Source organism: Gallus gallus, chromosome 17, assembly GCF_016699485.2.
Source record: "Gallus gallus isolate bGalGal1 chromosome 17, bGalGal1.mat.broiler.GRCg7b, whole genome shotgun sequence".
Taxonomy (NCBI): domain Eukaryota; kingdom Metazoa; phylum Chordata; class Aves; order Galliformes; family Phasianidae; genus Gallus; species Gallus gallus.
In genome coordinates this window covers 5436640-5454171 of record NC_052548.1, presented here as the reverse complement: position 1 = coordinate 5454171, position 17532 = coordinate 5436640, and the positions used below count along the sequence as shown (strand labels likewise).

The 17532-nt window shown below is 48.3% G+C and overlaps 1 protein-coding gene across 5 annotated transcripts in view; it reads right to left on the bottom strand.

Annotated features, from left to right (window-relative positions):
• Positions 1–17532, bottom strand: part of COL27A1 (collagen type XXVII alpha 1 chain) — a 127492-nt gene that overhangs the window by 8535 nt on the left and 101425 nt on the right. For all 5 annotated transcript variants that reach the window (XM_025141346.3, XM_025141347.3, XM_040649277.2 and 2 more), the window contains 12 exons: positions 12044–12097; positions 11622–11729; positions 10307–10360; positions 10135–10188; positions 5595–5651; positions 5382–5435; positions 4673–4726; positions 3546–3599; positions 2036–2089; positions 1852–1959; positions 1377–1484; positions 249–356 (listed from right to left, as the gene is read on the bottom strand). In XM_025141346.3, coding sequence (XP_024997114.2) covers positions 249–356; positions 1377–1484; positions 1852–1959; positions 2036–2089; positions 3546–3599; positions 4673–4726; positions 5382–5435; positions 5595–5651; positions 10135–10188; positions 10307–10360; positions 11622–11729; positions 12044–12097 — 867 coding nt within the window. The remainder of the gene's footprint in view (positions 1–248; positions 357–1376; positions 1485–1851; positions 1960–2035; positions 2090–3545; positions 3600–4672; positions 4727–5381; positions 5436–5594; positions 5652–10134; positions 10189–10306; positions 10361–11621; positions 11730–12043; positions 12098–17532) is intronic.

The window sequence follows — 17532 nt, the reverse complement described above, 5'->3', positions numbered from 1 at the left end:
CTTCCTCAGCGTGCTCTGAACCCACAGCTCCACCACCCTCAAGCCTTCACCTTTCCTGGGTGTCCCTGTGGAGCTGCAGCCCCTTCTGCACCTTTGGGATGGTTTGCAATGCACGGGCTGTTTCCCACAGTAGGACTACCAGCACACATGGTGGCCATATCATAACAAAGGACACGAGGGTGCTGGGAGCAGTCACAGTGTTTTGGGGAACGCAGGCTGCCCAGGGGTCCCTGCCAGGTGCTACTCACCGGCTGGCCTTTGGGTCCTGGATCGCCGGGGCTCCCTGGGAGGCCCATTCCTCCCAGTGATCCTCGCTTCCCTGTTTGGCCAGTCTGTCCAGGCAATCCTCTTTCACCCTAAAAATAACAGAATTCAAGTAATTCCAAAGGACAGGAGCTAAATATAACAACGTTCAGCTGAAATAGCCATAGATGGAAAGCTGGGAAAAAGTGGCGCATCGGGATGAGGAATGTGGCTTCATTATGAGATGCCTCAGGTCTGCTGGGGTAGATGGGTGCAGGATGGGGGCACGGCAGCAAAGGCAGTGGGTGCCCGGGATGGTTGAGCAGGAGGACGAGTGGCAAGTGATCTCCCAAGAGGGTGAGTGTGGCATAATTACACAAGGGTTTCTTTGGTCACTTCTGGAAACAGCCTGTTGTTCTACCCAAGGCAGCTGGAGGGCAGCAAGTGACAGTTTTAAGAGTGATGTGCTACAGGAGGCATAGTTTAAATCAGACCTGATAGCCTCTCCAAACCCAGCTGGAGTCTTCCTAATTACAGTCTCTTTTTACAGATGGCTGAATTGCTGTTGGAATGGTTAGATCCTGCAGCCCACCTGGACCAGTAAGAAAGCCCACTGTCACTAAAGCAGCTTTTCCCTGCTTCCACCCAAGGCAGTGCCCAAGTCATCCTGTTTCCAGCAATTCCAGCATGGTAAATACATGCTAAAAACAAGCTGCACAATTTTCCTGCACCATTCAGGCTTTGCAAGGCAGCAGCTGGAGGACATCCATGCTTCAATGCCCATTGTGGATCTCCTACAGGCAGGCTGCAGCAGCTCCCTTGCAGCTTCTCTAAGGTCACATTTCTTTATCCAGGTTTCTAATGAAAGGAGTTAAGGTGTTCACAGTGCGGGTACAGATATTTGTAAGCTCCTGAGCTGAGAGAACTTTGACAAAGGAAGAAAGGCTGCTGGGATGTTCAGCGGTGTGGACTTAAGTGGATGGATGGAAAGAGAAAGAGCTGCTGAGCCTTCAACTAAGTGAAAGATGGCAGCAGGAACTCAGACTTTGTTAGACCTTGGTGAATTCAAGCTCTAGATGCACCAGGCTCACAGACTGCATTGCTCATAGCAGTATATTGAGCCAGAAACTCACCTTGAATCCTGGTGGTCCCTGTGCCCCGGGCAGTCCCGGTACACCGGGGTTCCCTCTTTTGCCTGTCATCCCTGTTACTCCTTCTTCTCCATCATCTCCCTGCTCTCCCTAGAATAGAAACACAGGTAAGGTTATGAAACAAGGTGCTCTCTCCAGCTCTGCACATCTTCTAGAGGCGTGGGGGATTGTTATGATTCTGCCCTCAGCCAGCCAGCATGCATCTGGGCGTGGGAGGACTTGTAGATACGTGCACGCAAGAAGCTGTTTGTCAGACTGGATGCATTGGTTTGTTTACAGACTTCACCATGTAAAGGCAAAGTGAGATACGAAGAGCAACCTACACTCCTCTCTGGGTATATGGAGACTGGGATATTTGTAGCTGGACTACATCCATTTCCTCTACGTTACCTTTTGGTTTTCCAGCTCTTAAGTTGCACTTGCTATTAATGCTATGAGGTTGCAACTGCAAACTCACCAGCACCCCAGGCACGCCGTCCTTCCCAGGCACTCCATCCACTCCAGGAGCACCCTCTTGGCCCTGCCTTCCCACCACTCCTCGAGGACCAGGTAGCCCAAGGGTGCCCTAAAACCACAAAGATGTCAGCGATGGAGCTCCTGGACAGCATTTTTTGGGCAGAAAATGGATTTCTTTTACCTACCGGTGAGCCTCTGCTCCCTGCACTGCCTCGTGCTCCTTGCTTTCCTTTTTGACCCTGCAAAGAAAGAAAGAAAGATATCTAAAATTGCAGCAGTTCCAGCACGAGTCCACTTGGGCGCCTGACTTCAGGGTGTGCTTTTGGATAAAGGTTGGAAAGAGTTTTATAAAAAGGAGATTTATAAAGTCAGTTGCTCCAGCACTGAGGCATGAACTGCTATTTGGTTTTATTACAAGTGATTCTTCGTATGTCTTGAGAGTTCTAGGGCAGGAATGAATAGCTAGAAGGCAAGGACCTACATTTTTCCTAATACAGAGCAGATGAGGACAAATAAAGCAGGATGAACTCGAGGGAGGACTCAATGCACTGGCAAACATTAGAACAAGATGCTCAAAACCTGCATCCTCTGTCAGTTCATTGAAGCACAGCACAGACCCACGGCACTGGCAAGACTTCTGCAGGGCACTCAGTGAGAGCGTTTGTTTCCTAAGTAGCTCCCTCTTATTTTGGAGGGTTAATGGAAATGAAAGGGGTATCCTGTGTCTGAAATTTGCAATGCTGCTTTATGAATAAAGACGTAAAAGAAATACTCCTGAGGGTTATTAGCTGTAGAATGGATTAATTTCTGTGGAATGAATGGAAAACTCAGCCTCACCACCTTCACCAAGACTCTCTTAGTCAGGTCACACATTAAAGCACTTTTAAATTGAAGCACTGCATTTTCTCTGCACTGTTTCTCCATCCACGGAGGACCAGGCAGGACAGCTACATGAAATAAATACTCCTGGGGGTCCTTCCTCTGGTATCCATTACACCCAAAGGTAGTTCCAGGTCATCCAGCGCTGGGTAGAGTTCATTAATCTCATCAGCTGGTACACTCCTTGCCAAGAACACCTACTATAGACTATCTTCTGGCATTATCCCAGCGGGGTTGGATTAAAAATCCCGACCTCTGCCATCAGGGAGCAGGAATTTGCTGAATATTGAGGTCACACACTTATGTTTTAGCAAATAGAGGCCCTATCTGTGGGAATAATTAGCATGCTGTCATTACAACCAGATGTGGAAGTCAGAGTAGGTACCACACTGAACCTCAAAGGAGCTGTGTGTGCTGTGTTTTCTTGCTCAGTAAGGGAAAGAAGTTAGGAGGACTCTTCCAGGAAAGAGAAGAAGCACATGGACTCTGAATCTGGAAAGTTTCAAGCCAGAAAAGTTTATGGCTCAAGTGAAGGAACTTGCCTGGCTCAGACCTCCTTAGGGGCTAAAGACTTGCCCCAGATTCCATGCTGGAGCTGCTATTGTCTTGGTCCACTCCAGCTCCATGAAGCCAACCAACCATCGGGGTTGGACACTTAAATACATACTTGCAGCCCTCCCACTAGGCTCCCCACAGTCTGTCAACGTATAGACCTTTGGCCAAATCACACATGCTGGGATAGAAACATTCGAGTTCTCTTCATCAGACATTTTCTTCAAACTTAGGATGCTACAGATCCACCCTGCTGAAACCTACCACATCACCTTTGGATCCCTTTGCTCCTGGCTGGCCTGGTGGTCCAGGATCCCCCTACAAAACATAAGCATGAAAAATCTGCTTGAAATTCTCATCTGGCAATATCTTGCACGAAGAAGAAAGAACAGCATTTTTTTGTGCCCTAACAACACCGACCGTATGGAAACAATTCACGGGAACAGCCTGTGCTCAGACAGCCCTCCTGGGGAAAAAGAGAGCAAGGAATTGTCTCCAGAGAGCACTTAACAGGGTATCAACTGGAGAAGAAGCAGCACTACCCCCTCACTTGGGTGGTGCTCACGTTTGGGGAATTGGTTCGCTAAATTCCAGGCTGTGCCTGGAAAACCGTGCTGAGAAGTGAGGAGGAAGGAGCCTGGTTTGGGAAAGGCCTCACACAAGCTACGTGCAGAACGAGTGCTTCATACAGCGAGCACATCCCCATGTTGGTACTACCTCTCTTCTGCATGCTGCAACCCTTTCCTTGGTTTGGCCTGGATGTCAGACATCAGGGAGCGACCGATGGAGAAGTGAATCAATTCCCCATCGCACATCCCTCCAGTTCCCATCACACATCCCTCCATCCCCCATCACACACGTTTCCATTCCTTCTTCTGGCCTTCTGGATTTTTGTGTGCGTATTTGTATTGGGCATTTTCTGGATTAATGCCGAAGAAAATATATGGGAAAAGGATTAAAAAACCCCTTCCCTTAAATTTGGATTTGATTTAGCCTTTCATAATGCACTGGTCTGAGAGGAAATGCAATGCAGGCAGATGAGGTGGTCCCATGCTGGAGCAGCTCCCTAAAAGCACCATTTCCAAGTGGACCCTTCCACCGTCGTGGCCATCTTGCACTGCTCATCTCCTAAGCTTTCAAATCTATCCTGGCCCGTTCAGAAATACTGTTCCAGGGGTAGGCTTCTGGGGATGCCTCCTGTTCTATCACCTATTTTTTGGTCTCAACACATGGCTCAAATTGTCCATTTCAGAGGCATGGGTTATGGAAATGCACGCGCTGCATGTCACAGCTCAGCACACATTCCCTACTGCAGTCCTTCCTACCCTCCCGCATCTGTTTTTCACATGCATGTGACGCTGGGTAGCTTACAATAAAGCAGCATTTCTTACAGGTAAGCCTTGCTGTCCAGGTTTTCCTCTTTCTCCATCAAGCCCTTCTTGGCCCTTAAATGAAAAACAAGAGAGGGAACATTTGTTTGTCTTTAGGTATCTTTGTGGCAATGATGAACAAACACAGATGCAGCATGCAGAGCAGGGCAGGGGAAGATAAATATATCTGCATTCTGCTAATACACAAACGTGGAAGCTTATGGGTAGTGTACGTGCTACTGTGGATATGCACTGGAAAGAAGTAGCTCAGAGGAACTGCAAGTCACTATGTAAGCAGGAAGGAATATCTTCTAATACACACAGCATCGGTTTAAGTTAACAGTCGTAGACTGCTGTCCTACAAAATATGGCAGCAACAACTTCTGTGTGTTCCTGGAATGGGTTGCTCTGATCAGTTAAAGCAACTGGATTTTGGATGGAGGTGAGGCAGCCCACAGAGCCTTTTCAGACCAACACCAATTATGTCCCACAAAAAGGGAATCACTCACAGCTCTGCTTTTGAGAAAAATCCTGTTAAGGGTTTGGAAGCTTCAAAATACCCAAATTAACAGAGATCTTCCTGAAACACTCTGCAGCCATGGGCACATCAGTCTTGAGTTTTGTCCAGCATGACCTATCTCGTACACATCTTCTCCAGGGTGTTTCCTTGATAACCACAAACCTCCCCAAGACAATCATTTCTGAATCACATACTGGGAATACGACTCACAGGATAACCAGGGTCTCCAGGCTCCCCTCGATCTCCTCTGTCACCAACAGGACCCTACAACAACACAACAAAGGCTTAAGTTAGATGTTAAAAATTCCGTTATCCACAGAAACTCAATGCCTTACATATGTTGTACAAGTAAGGAAGCAACTCAGCTCATCCCCTGGCAAAACCCAGGCCAGCATCGATTAGGGAAGGGACTTAACATCTTACTCTGTCTCCAGGTGGTCCCTGTGGGCCTTCCACCTTCCCGTCATCACCTTGTTCTCCCTGTGAGTGAAAACGCCATCATTAATACAGGCTGCAGATGATATGGCAAATGTTTCTGTCTAGACCTGATCCAGTTTTCTGATCTCATGGGCTCCGAACTCAAAGTCAGTGTTGATTTCATCAACTTTTCACCCACACAGTGTCAGAATTATCACTATTATTTTGTTTCACGTCCTCTAGCACGCTGACTGTTAACATTTCCTCCCTAATTTCTTTGGTGGTTGTCTCTGCCCAGTCTAACCATCCCCCCCAAGGAACCAGGTACAAAGAGTTATTCTCAGCAATTCCTAAAACGAAGCAAGAAGCACCTAATTAGGAAAATATGGGAAGTAGTTCTCCCTCTGAATTTTATCACCAGCAGTGATAAAAAAACTCTTTAATCAAGCACTTCTCCACTCTCACTGAGCGCAGCCGTGGCTGCCATGGGAACAGCGGTGGTCTGGATGGGCTCCTGCCTTCTGTGACCCCCCTGTGGGCTTCTCTGATCTTCTCTGACCTTTGCCCAGGTGAAAGGGTCCATCCCTCACACACTCATTGCACGAGCATCTCTGCTCATCGATGGGACGGCTCCCAGCAGGAGCCCAGAGCTCATGGTTTGGCTGGCAGATAACTGAGCTCTCCCTAAAATATCCGCAGAGATCCCTCAAGGGTCTCCAAACAGAGGCTGTATTTTAAAATTCAATTGTGTAAGTCACTTGGGGTCACAGTGTTCTGTTTTCTCTGGAGTTTAGCTCAGACATGGCTGTTTCTTTGCTTCCCATTGAAGATAGCTATATTCCAACTCCTCTGGCTTTTGGCTGCTCCCTATCGCTGTGTCTCTGGCACTCTGGCTCCTTGGGATGAACGCGTCTCGTAGCTCCTTTGATGTGCAGCTCCTGGAGAGAGCAGGGCTGGGGGATTCTGGCACTGTGTAGCTGCTGTGTTTGCACTCTGCAGTGCTCCTGGCACCTTCAGTGCCCAAGTCTGCATGGCTATGCAGAGCCATGTTTCCTTCAGGCTCCTGCAAACCTCGGCGGCTGGATCACCCTTTCTGGTGTATTTATGGTTGCCTTTGAGTTTCTCTCCACTACTCTCCTCTTCTGCTGGTGTTGGAGCTACTGATGGTAAAGATACCTGTGAGGTTTCTCAGTGGGAATTTCTCTGGGAGGTGCTTGAGTGCTTTGCTTATACGTGAGGTTTGGCAGTAACACAACTGGAGCAGTAAATAACCAGCAGGGGGAAAGATCTTTAATGGTGATGCCAAGGCTCATTTTCTTTAGGAACTGGGCACACTCTTTGGAACCAGAGCAGTACCACTCCTGAGACACGCCAACCCACTCTGACTTCTTGTGGGGCTGAGCACCAGGCCTGAACTTTGCAGCTTGATAGAATGAGACTTGAGATTTGGCAAAATCTCTTGCAGTTCAACCCAACAGGTAGCAAAGAGCTCAGCGCATCTCTCTCCATTATATGCTCGATGACAGCGGCAACTTCTTTCTTTGCTGCTTCCAAATGTGTTGGATGAGCGCTGCCAGCAACTCCTATGTTGTGGTTATGCATGGCCATAAGAGATCACGAGGTGGGTGGTGAACTCCAGTCTTCTTGGAGGTATGTTGTTAAACAAAATATGTGAGGAGAAACTGTGCCAGGACGGCTTGAAAATATAGCGCTGAGCAATATGGATGGAGAGAGTTGAGGGCAGAAGAGAGGAACAGCAAAGCAATGCCTAAAGGGCTCTGCCAACAGCTTCCAGTGCTAATGAACTTGCTGGGTGAAGTTGGCAGCAGAAGACCTGGCAACTGGTTCACTTTCAAGCCGCTATCAAAGGAGTGCAGGAGAGAAGGGAAAACAAAGACATCATTTCTCAGGTCTCAGAAAAAAACAAACCAATCCCAGCAGATGTGCTACGGTACAGCAGTATGGCACCAGCAGGATGTGAACGCCTTGCCGTGCAGAGCCGAGGTGGGTGTGATGAACTCAAGGAAAGCTCACAATTTTGGGCAGTGCCAAAACTTGCAGACTCTCTTCCCAAAATCTGAGTGGCAGCTCTGTGTCCCCTTGAGTCTAATTGCCACTTAGTGCTTTGTCTTCAGAGAAAATCCTGCAGCAGTGGTCAGCTCTAGGGCTGCGAGACGGAGCTCCTCCACGACTTCCTGATGCCTCAGCTGCTCGAGAGGGAGATGAAAGGTCTGTGCTAATTCTTTGGAAAGTCGCAGTGAAAAAAAAAAGTTAGAGTAAAGGGCAGCAAAGTAAACATGTTGGGATACAAATGGAAAATGCATGGAGAAGAAGGGAAGGCTTGTTATTGTTGGCTCCCGTCCCAAAGTGAGATACGCCAGTTTGTAATTTTTAAAAGGATCCCATCTGGACTGCTTTAAGCAGCTGCCAAGTGCAGGCGTCTGCTCAGAGCAAGGCCTCTTTGAGGAGCTGTAAATGCATTAAATGTGGCCTGGTAGCTGGCTGGGATGGCACAACGGAGCTGCGTTCGCAACAGTGCCTCTCTCCACCCCATTTTCTGCTCTGGAAAAGGGAAGACCTTCCCCACCACTACATATCCTCCTTCTTCACCAAAGCTACACTTAAAGCACAGTTTAAAGCTCACGGAGCGGCCGCAGTCCTATTCTCATTTCTGCTCCTGTTCTCAGATTCAAGCTTCCATTTTAACGTCTGGATGCTTGTGCGAGGTAACAGTTGTCCGGAGGGAAGGAATCTGTCCTTGGGCTGGGATCAGCCTTAGGAGATAAGAAGGGAGGATGAAAACTTCTAAATGCAAGTTTTGTGGAGCAGCTGGGTGGTGCAGGAAGCGTTGCTGGAGGCTGAGCAGGTGGCACTCCTGGTTTGGCTGCAGCTGGCAGCCCGCAGCCTTACCATCCTGCATGGACGGGGTGAGATTTGGCCACCAATGGCCACAAACAGCTCTGACTGCTCTCAGCAGGGCGCATGGATGCTTTGGAGTCCTTGCCAGGCTTCAGATTGGAAACTGACAGTTAGAGTTTGTTTAATCACTCTTGGATAAGCTGTTACATGCTGTTGCTGTGCTCTGACAATACAAGATCCACAATAATGCTAATAATACAAGTCTCATGTTCGGGACGATGACTTTCAAGAAGATGGCAAATTTAAATGTGCAGAGATCAAGAAAAGAAAAGCAGTAGTAAAAAAATTAAGCACCAGAGACACGTATCTGCACATCTCTTCCTGCTCTAAAGCCAATAGCGACTGTGCTTTTGGAAATCACATCTCTCAACTTTTGCAGGATGCTCAAGCATCAGCAGTGGGGCTGTGAGAAGCCTCTGGCCAGGCTGTCAGCTGGGCAAGGTGCTTAGTTGTGAGCCCTTGCATCACCCTGGGCTGTGCTTGGCTACCACTGGTGTACCTGGGCATGCTGCTGCAGAAGGCAGAGGTGCTACTGGGCAGCATGAGAGGAGCTGGGGGTAGAAATCCAGCAAGGCAGTGATGGAGACGTGGATGAAGCAGCAGGAAACGAGAGAAAAAGCAGCATGTGCTTGTGCCTTAAGCAAAATTTCTGAGGCAGGGGATGTGTGTTAGTGGAGCACAACAGCTTGCCCTGCCACATTGCCTCCTGGCCACCAGCACGAGGAGTCTGCAGGCTGAGCAGTGTGAGCAGGGTGTCCTGACATGGACACGATGCACGCAGAGCCCCAGCAGAGTTGTGCCCTTGGGATCTCTGAGTCTCACTGACTCCTTTTGCAAGCAGTAAAGCTGCTGCTTGCTCACGTCCATCTGCAACCACATGCGAAAGCTCTCAGCTGTGGTGCTGGGGAGGTGGAAAATGAGCAAAATGAATTCGCACAACTTTTCATTTCCCTGGGACCCCATCACTGACTGTTCCCAATCCCCACCACCACCCTGCCCGTAATGGGGGAAGGAGCATTGCTGCTGCTACCGCAGCACGTGAGGGGCTCCAGCGGCACCGCGCGCGGCCAACACCAGCTGGGTTGGTTGGCCTGGGAGCACAGCATCCAGCCCCGCCGACAGGAAACCATTACGGCGTGAGTCACTGCTCCAGCCTGAACTGGTTATGGCCGTGCTGACTCAGCAGAAGGGGGAAAAAATGCAAGGGGAAAGCCGGTGTGGAGAGAGAGCTCTGAGTCAGCCCAGCACCCCTCGGAGAGCCCCTTGCTGCAGCTGGGCTGAGTCACAGCAGCGAGGAGGAACAAGGAGCACAGGCGATGGGGACCAGCTCTGCTTTGGTAACCTCCATGGCTGGCTGTAGCACCAGTGGGCTAAGGATGGCAGTAACTCAAGTGCACACAAACTCTGAGATATGGGAATTCTAGTGCTGAAGATGGCTAGGGCAAGACCCTGTTTCAAGAACAACACTGGCATATGTTTTTTTGCTGCGGGATACAACCACTTCTACCCTTGCCCTGGCTGTGCAAGCCTCAAGGGGCCAAGCTTTGGTGCTGATGTTGTAATGGCAATGCTGCAGACCCAAGCAGTGCTGGCTTGCGTTCACTGCAGAGCTGCTCTGCTGCCTTACCTTCTCACCCTTCGGCCCCGGTGGTCCAATTGGCCCTGGTGGTCCTGCGTGCCCCTGCGGAGAGCAGACAGTGTGTGAGGAGACAGGAAGGAGCTGTCTGAGCCGAAGTCCGTCTTACATCTGCTACAGCTAAGAACTGCTAGGAGATGAAGGATGAAAATAAAGCTCTCACCTGGTAACCCTTCAAGCCAGGCTCCCCCTGAGCACCCATCCTTCCTGGAGCACCCTGGAGAAGCAAGCAAAGGAAGCACCATGAGCAGCCTGCAGGCGTTACCCACAGGTATGGGATACACTGGGTGTGAATTCTACATCTGCCCTTTTGGACATCTTTATATCCAGATTAGCATTGTGCTAGGGAGTCCACCAATGAGACCATTGCCATGCATGACCTAATCCTGAACTACAGGGAGGAAACCTTTTGGTATGGGTTCTGAGGGCAGGAAGGGAGTTTTCTGGGTTGTGATGAGGGCATTGCAAAAGCTCTGTGTTGCATCTCTATCAATCTGCACAAAATGGTTTAGGCCAGATCATCAGATTAAAATGAAGTGTAACTTTTCCAGAGAAATCCATTTAGTGTGGAAGAAAACCCTTTCCTCAAGACAGGCTGCAGAGACGTGCTCAGTCCAACGCACTACTGCTCAGACACTGCTCTACTTGCTGTGCAATAATCCATGGAGACATTGCCAATGAGTACAAAGGGAGGACATATGGGGAGGCCATAATTTCTGATGCAGGGAAACACTATCAGCAGAACCCTTATTCCATCATTCATCTGCTACTGTTCTGAAACATCAACACCATTCCTAGTTCATAAATAACTCCTGATCTTTCACTAAGTTCAACCAAACAAAGTGCAAAAAGTTTCCTTACCAGCCTGCAATATACAAGGAGGTTATCGTTACTTACTGCTGCATAATGAATTAATTTGTCTCATGGAAATTAACTTTCTTCCCCCTCCGTCATACTACTGTTCCTGAAAACCTCACCTTCAGGCCCCAGCTCAAACCCTTTCCCATGCTATATTTCCTCCTGTTGCAATTATTTCAGATAAGTAGATGAAGAGTGGGTGTAGAAACAAGGCAGAAATCCAAGGCAGAGTTCCTTCTATCAACACAGTTTGACTTGGAAGCAGCTCTTACCGTGAGTGTGCAGTCTCAAAGGGAAAGATCTTAGCAAAAAATAGCTGTTGGATCACTCCGTTCACAAGTAAAAATCCCCAATATTTCAGCCTGTCTGGGGAATTGTACAGAACCACCACAGTGCAGTGTGATCTGGGGTCATGGGGCATAATTGCCACCACTATGGAGCCTCTCCTCTGCTGCTCAGTGCAAGAGTTATGCTCTTTTGGTCTATATAACCACCTGCCATCATTTCACTCCCTCTGATCTGAAGGCCCTGTTGGGCTCTTTGCTTCACGCAGGCCCATGCCCAGCACAGCTAACCACGTTTCTGGTGTTGTGTTCAACCATTTGCAGAGCTCTTCTCACCATAGGTCCCAGGGTACCTCGGGATCCTTTAGGGCCTTGGTTCCCCTTCGGCCCCTCCTTCCCTGGAGGTCCTGTCTCGCCAAGCTGTCCCTGGTAGCCCTTGCTGCCCTGCAGAATGAAAGCACAGAGGTTAACACAGGATAAAACAGCTTCTACAGACAACTACAAAGGCGTAGAGAGACCCTGGCACATCCAGAGGAGTTGAGGATGCCCCATCCTTCGAGGTGCTCATGGCCAGGCTGGATGGGGCCCTTGGCACCCTGATCTGGTGGTGGTTGGTGTTCTGTTCATGGCAGGGGGACTGGAACTAAATGATCCTTAAGGTCCCTTCCAACCCACACTATCTATGGTTCTATGATCAAACATGAGAAAAGAAAAGGAGATCCAGAGGAAGAACTGTTAACAGTGGCAGATATTCTTACCTTCTGGCCAGGCCTGCCCTTTTCCCCCTGTTTTCCTGGTTTCCCTTCTGGTCCCTAGGAGAGCACACACACACACACAAAAAGCTATTGGAATGAGAAAGAAAATAAATCCAATCCCAACCAGCATGCTGTTCACTTTGCTGGTGCACACAACCCTAACAGCATCCTCACCCATCCTGTTCTACTCCCAAGGGAGCCAACAGGTTGGGTAGGCAGCAGTGCAGGCAAGAACACAGTTCCCAGGTACTACAGCAGGAGTATGGCCAAGTTCGTTCTCGAGTTGCTCCATTAAGTGGATGAGAAGGAAACCTCATGGCTTAGAGGAGGAAAGATGTCTGTGCCCAGTGACTACAGAACATTGCTGAAAGGAGATGTTTTTCATCTGGTCACAATCAAGGACCTGCAGGTGATGGAAAGCCATCACCAGACTGTCCTTGAGGATGCAATTGGGGAATTTCAGTAGTGTTCAAAACATGGGAAACACATTTCCTCTGACCCCTACACAACTCTTCCTCTGGTCCATGAGCAGAGCAGCCATCTGTGCACTGCTGCTCACAGAGCTGTACTGACCACCACCAACTAACGCACTGAACTGGATGTCAATACTCCGGATATGGCTCTAGAATAATGGCAATGAAAATACTGCTTCAACAGCAATTCTTTATCTTCCCACTGCAAAACAAGACAGTTGTTTCATTGTCTATCTAGCTGTCATACACAATGTTTTGATTACAATGCAAAAGTTCTCCCTCTATGCTATTATTATTGCAATAGAAAGCACACAGAAATCACACTGTCCTGATCTCAACTTCTGATCTCAGAAATAGGTTGGGATGGAAAACTTCAGGTGGGAGCCACAGTGCTGAGAGAGACGCTGGCCTGCTTTGTGCACCTACACAAGTGCCTTCATGCAGCAGACCCTGCCAGCCATCCTTGCAGATGAAATGAGCTGTGGCAAGCACTGAGTTCAGCACACTCTCCTCAGGGAGCCCAGGGAATTTATTTTTTCAGTGTTTGGCCCTGCTGGCTGCAAGGCAGACAACATATTTTGGAATTGGCTGAATCAAGCAAAAGCACCACTGAAGAAAATAACTCATAATTTTTGGCAATTGTGACGAACCTTTCAACAGCATCTACACACCAGTGCAGCATCTCTCCCTCTGCAGGGTTGGGTAAGAAGGCATCGTGTTCACCTTTGCTGATGTTGAAGAGAGCTATTGGTCTCTCAGGTGAACAAAAGCAACTTACAAATGGGGCTGTGCCTGAGGGTTTCCACTCTGATCTGAAACACGGGCCTCCTAAGTGCCAAGGAGAAATTCAGGCTTCTAATAGCCCTGAAGAACTGTATCACTCCTCCACCTCCCCAGAGGAAATAGCTCCACTTTGGGTAAGTCAAACACTTCAAGTGCACACCTTGCCAACACCAACGGAGCTTCACAAAGGACGGGTCCCTGTGAGGACTCCACAGGTCCTGTTCTGTCCTCTCTTCCATTTTGTTTGGAACCAGGCACCCAACTGTGCCATGTATACATCATTGGATATGTCAGATACGTATTGGATATTATATGTATTGGGCATTTATATGTCATTGCACAGCAGACCTCTGCACCAATACTGCGATGCTTATTAGCTTGAAAATTTGGAGACTGAGTAGCAGTATCACTCACAAAACAAGCCATGAGGAATAACGATGCAACTGAGATTTCTAATTAGTTGCATCATATTTTTTTCTCATCAGTCTTCCTGTGTGGTAAGATCTTTTGGAATTACAGGCAGTGGATATTTCTTGTGAATTGGAGAAAGCCCATTTTAAGCTAAATCTTCTCCTGGCCCTGGTGATGGCTGAGCTGCCAATCTTCTCCAGCAGAATAATTTTGCACATTGAGATGTGCTCTTGAATCACTATGCTGCAAAAGCTGTTGAATCAAAGACTTCCACGTTACTTGTGTTTGCCTCCCCAGGACCAGGGTGTGTTACAATTGTAAAAAATGCAGGCAGCATTGTAAGATGCATCCCTCATAAATGTGCAGGGCGGATGGACCCTTTGTTCCTGCAGGAGGTCACAGGGATCCCACAGCCACGTTGGAGAGGTTGTATGTGCAGCCTGGTCCCCACACCTGGTGCATCTCCCATAGAAGCAATGACTGAAATTCGCTTCTGCCCTGCACCCAGAATGTCTTTGCTTTTTGGGAAGGCAGGTTTGGGCTTCACTCTTCCTTCTAAGAGACAACATTTCCACATTGCTCCTAAAATCTGCATTCAATTTCATGCTTGAACCACGAAGTGCAGATATAGGGCTTCAACAGCCCAAGTCCCATGAACAATAATAAACTTGATCCACAGAAGACTGTGCTGTGTTCAGACAGGGTCTTGCTGCCCCTGGTTGCTCCAGGTCATCTTTCCATGTTGGCAGGGTCTCAGCACAGTTATGGGCTCTGAACTCCCCGGTGCTGCACTGACCTCACTAAGCAGGGATGTTCACCATCTCCAGAAGGCTCTCCTGAGTCCTCCAGCTGGGGTGTGCTCCTTCTCCATGGCTGGGAATGAAATCTTGGCAGCACCTCTGCCTCCGGTCAGCGATAGCCATGAGCCCAGCTGTCACTTGTGGTCAACCAGAAATCATCCCATGAGGCTCTCCCATTGAGTTAGCTCTTGTTAAAAGCTTTGCTGGTACAAATAAATGGGTCCAACCATGCTGGCAACACTGGCAGCAGAGACGTGGCTTGGATCCTGCAGCCTCATCCACCTCCAAGCTCTATCAGCTATGGATATTTCTGTGCTCCACCAGCACTGCTTTCTAGGACTTTGGCCAGAGGAGCTCTGCTGGTGAGCGGGAGGTCTACCATATGGCTGATATTCCTGGATGTGCTCTCTCCAACTGCGCAGGAATTTAGCAGAGATGAATGTAGAGGCAGCTCAACGTTTGCCTGGGGTTCCCAGAGACGCGGTATCTCTCCTCGTGTCATTCCTGATGCGGTGGATGTTTGTTGCAATCCCAGACACGTCGTGGTTTGCACAGTTCCAAGAAATCACTGCACTGACACATGGCAGGGATACACAGGCGATGGCCAGACCCAAAACCATTTGGTCGCCTTCAAAAAAGGTCAGATTTCCCTTTTCCCCATTCTTCTGACTCATCCATCCAGGAATGGAAAAACTGAGGCCAGAAGAGGGGGAAAAAAACCAACACTGATAAATCAAGTTCAGTAGGTTAGAATTCATTCTGAATGCAGGGTCTCCGTAGCCCCTCAGGGGTCTGGCACCTTTTGGTGCCTATTTCACTGCAACGTGAAGTTTCCAGGCTTCCCACTGTCCTGAGCAATGAGGGGCGGGAGATGTAGAAGAGTCTATACATCAGAATGATTCATTCCAGGTTATTTTTGCTAGATTCAGATCAGCTGGGTTAGCGTGCCAAGGCACTAAACACTTGATGCTTTTATTTTTGGGGTTTGTAGACATTTTGTCGTACATTTTGGTGAAAAAGCAAATCTCCCTTCCAGGCTTCTTCCATGAGCAAGATTATTTTGTGTGCTCCACTCCTCATTAGAGAAGCATGTTAGTTCTGTCTGAAGATAAAGGTATTAGTGACTGGGAACAGCAGAAAGCAGCAGTTTTAACAAATTCACATGCCTTGAGGTATGCTAAAATATGCCAGGGAAGCAAAATTCTATTGCCAGCTTCAATAAGGACCCAATTCTTTAAGATCTTGTAGCACAGCATCGTATGATTGCTGGTGGCAGAAGCGGAATGATTTATTTTTCAATTCAAATTGATGAGTTTTTAAGGAAAAAAAGAGAGGCTCTGGGTTGCTGATGGCCTTGGCAGTGACGCTGGATCTCTCGCACAGCGCAGTGTTAATGCGAGCAAACAGATGCGCAGCCCAGCTTTAAATTCTCAAGTCATCAACAGTTGAAATCTATGTTACGACAACAGCACAGAGAAAAACAAAATAAGGAAGTTGAATGAACTGCAAGAGATATGCCTCAAACAGAGCCAAGCAGGGCTCTGCTGCAGACCCAACTTCCACTACGCTTTATGATGCTCTGCACATACGCACTGGATCTCAGGAAGTGATCTCCAAGACAGGGCTCACCAGCCTGGTTGGACCCAAGGAGCACAACGACTCTTGGCTCTTCAGAGGGCAACTTTCCTTTTTTTTCTTGCAGACCACAACTGGAGGAGGGCACGGTGCCTGGAAAGACACCTTCCCAAATCCCATCTCGGATGGGTTCAGCACTACTTGATGCTGTTGTGCAGAATGTTTCCAGGTGTTTTGTGTGTCAGTCAGTGGAGGTCTGAGGTCACTCCTCCCTACCAAACATGAGGTAGGAAGAAAGAGAAGAACCAGAACACAGCCAGTGAGTAAAGAGAAGAAAGTGCCAATGGTGATAGGAAAAATGGTGGTTGGACGCACTGGAAGCAGGAAGGGCAGAAAAGCTAAAGCAGTAAAGGTAGTAAGCATGAAACATAGGATGACCATGCCCATATTGTTTAAGGCCCAGCCAGCCAGCTCATTTAAAGGGAAATGAAAAAGCCCCATATCATTTCCTACTGCTCAGCAATGTCTCCATATGAGAACCTCTACTTAATAAACTTTGATCGAGAGAAGCCTGCCCTGTATAGGACAGTTCACAAGCACTCAGGAAATTAGTGGGATTATTGGGGCTGGGCATTTGAAGACATAAATGTTTTGGATTTATAAGAAACACATTTCCTAATCTCTCTGCCTAGCCGTAGTTTGGAAGCGGAGGAAACACAGAAGCAGCTCCTGAATGGGTATGGAGAAAGAAGAAAGACTCGACTATTCTCGAGAAGAAAGACCTGATTGTACTGTAAGGTTCAGAGGGCTTTGCTGGGAGCACTGGGAAGCAATGGGTCCTTGGCTTACTTGTGGAAATCCGAACGGTCTGGTTGACTTCAAAGAGAAAGCGAGATGGAAAAACCCTACAAGAAGATCTCAGATGGAGAAACTACTTCTAGCATCACCATGACTTTCTTTACAGCTGAGTTCCTCAACTTAGAATGCAGAAAGCAAACCAAAACCTTGTATCCAAACCTCTCTGCTTCAGAGCGAGTCCTAATCTCCATGCAGATGTTGATCTGAAAATTTGTGGATGAGAAAGTCTATTTGACTCATTCTTTTCTAAGCAGTCATAGCATAAGGTAGCAAAGAAGACTGTGGGCAGAGCTGTGCTCTGAGTTGCTCTGGTTTAGGCTGATAGCTTTGACCTGCTGCTCATTTGTTGTCTCTGGAAAAGCCTTCTTTTCCCCTTTTTTTTCCTCTATTTCCTCATCCCCAAGGCAGCCCATGAGACAAAGATGCAGCTGAAGGTGGTTTGATGGATGGATGGGATGTGCAGGAGAAATGCAAGCCCTCAACCACTGAGCTGGGAAGCTCTCATAGAAGATGTTACCAAAATGCCCCAAAGAATTGGCCATTTTGGAACCTAACAACTGGGAAGAAAGCAACAGAGAGAGCTCTCGGGCAG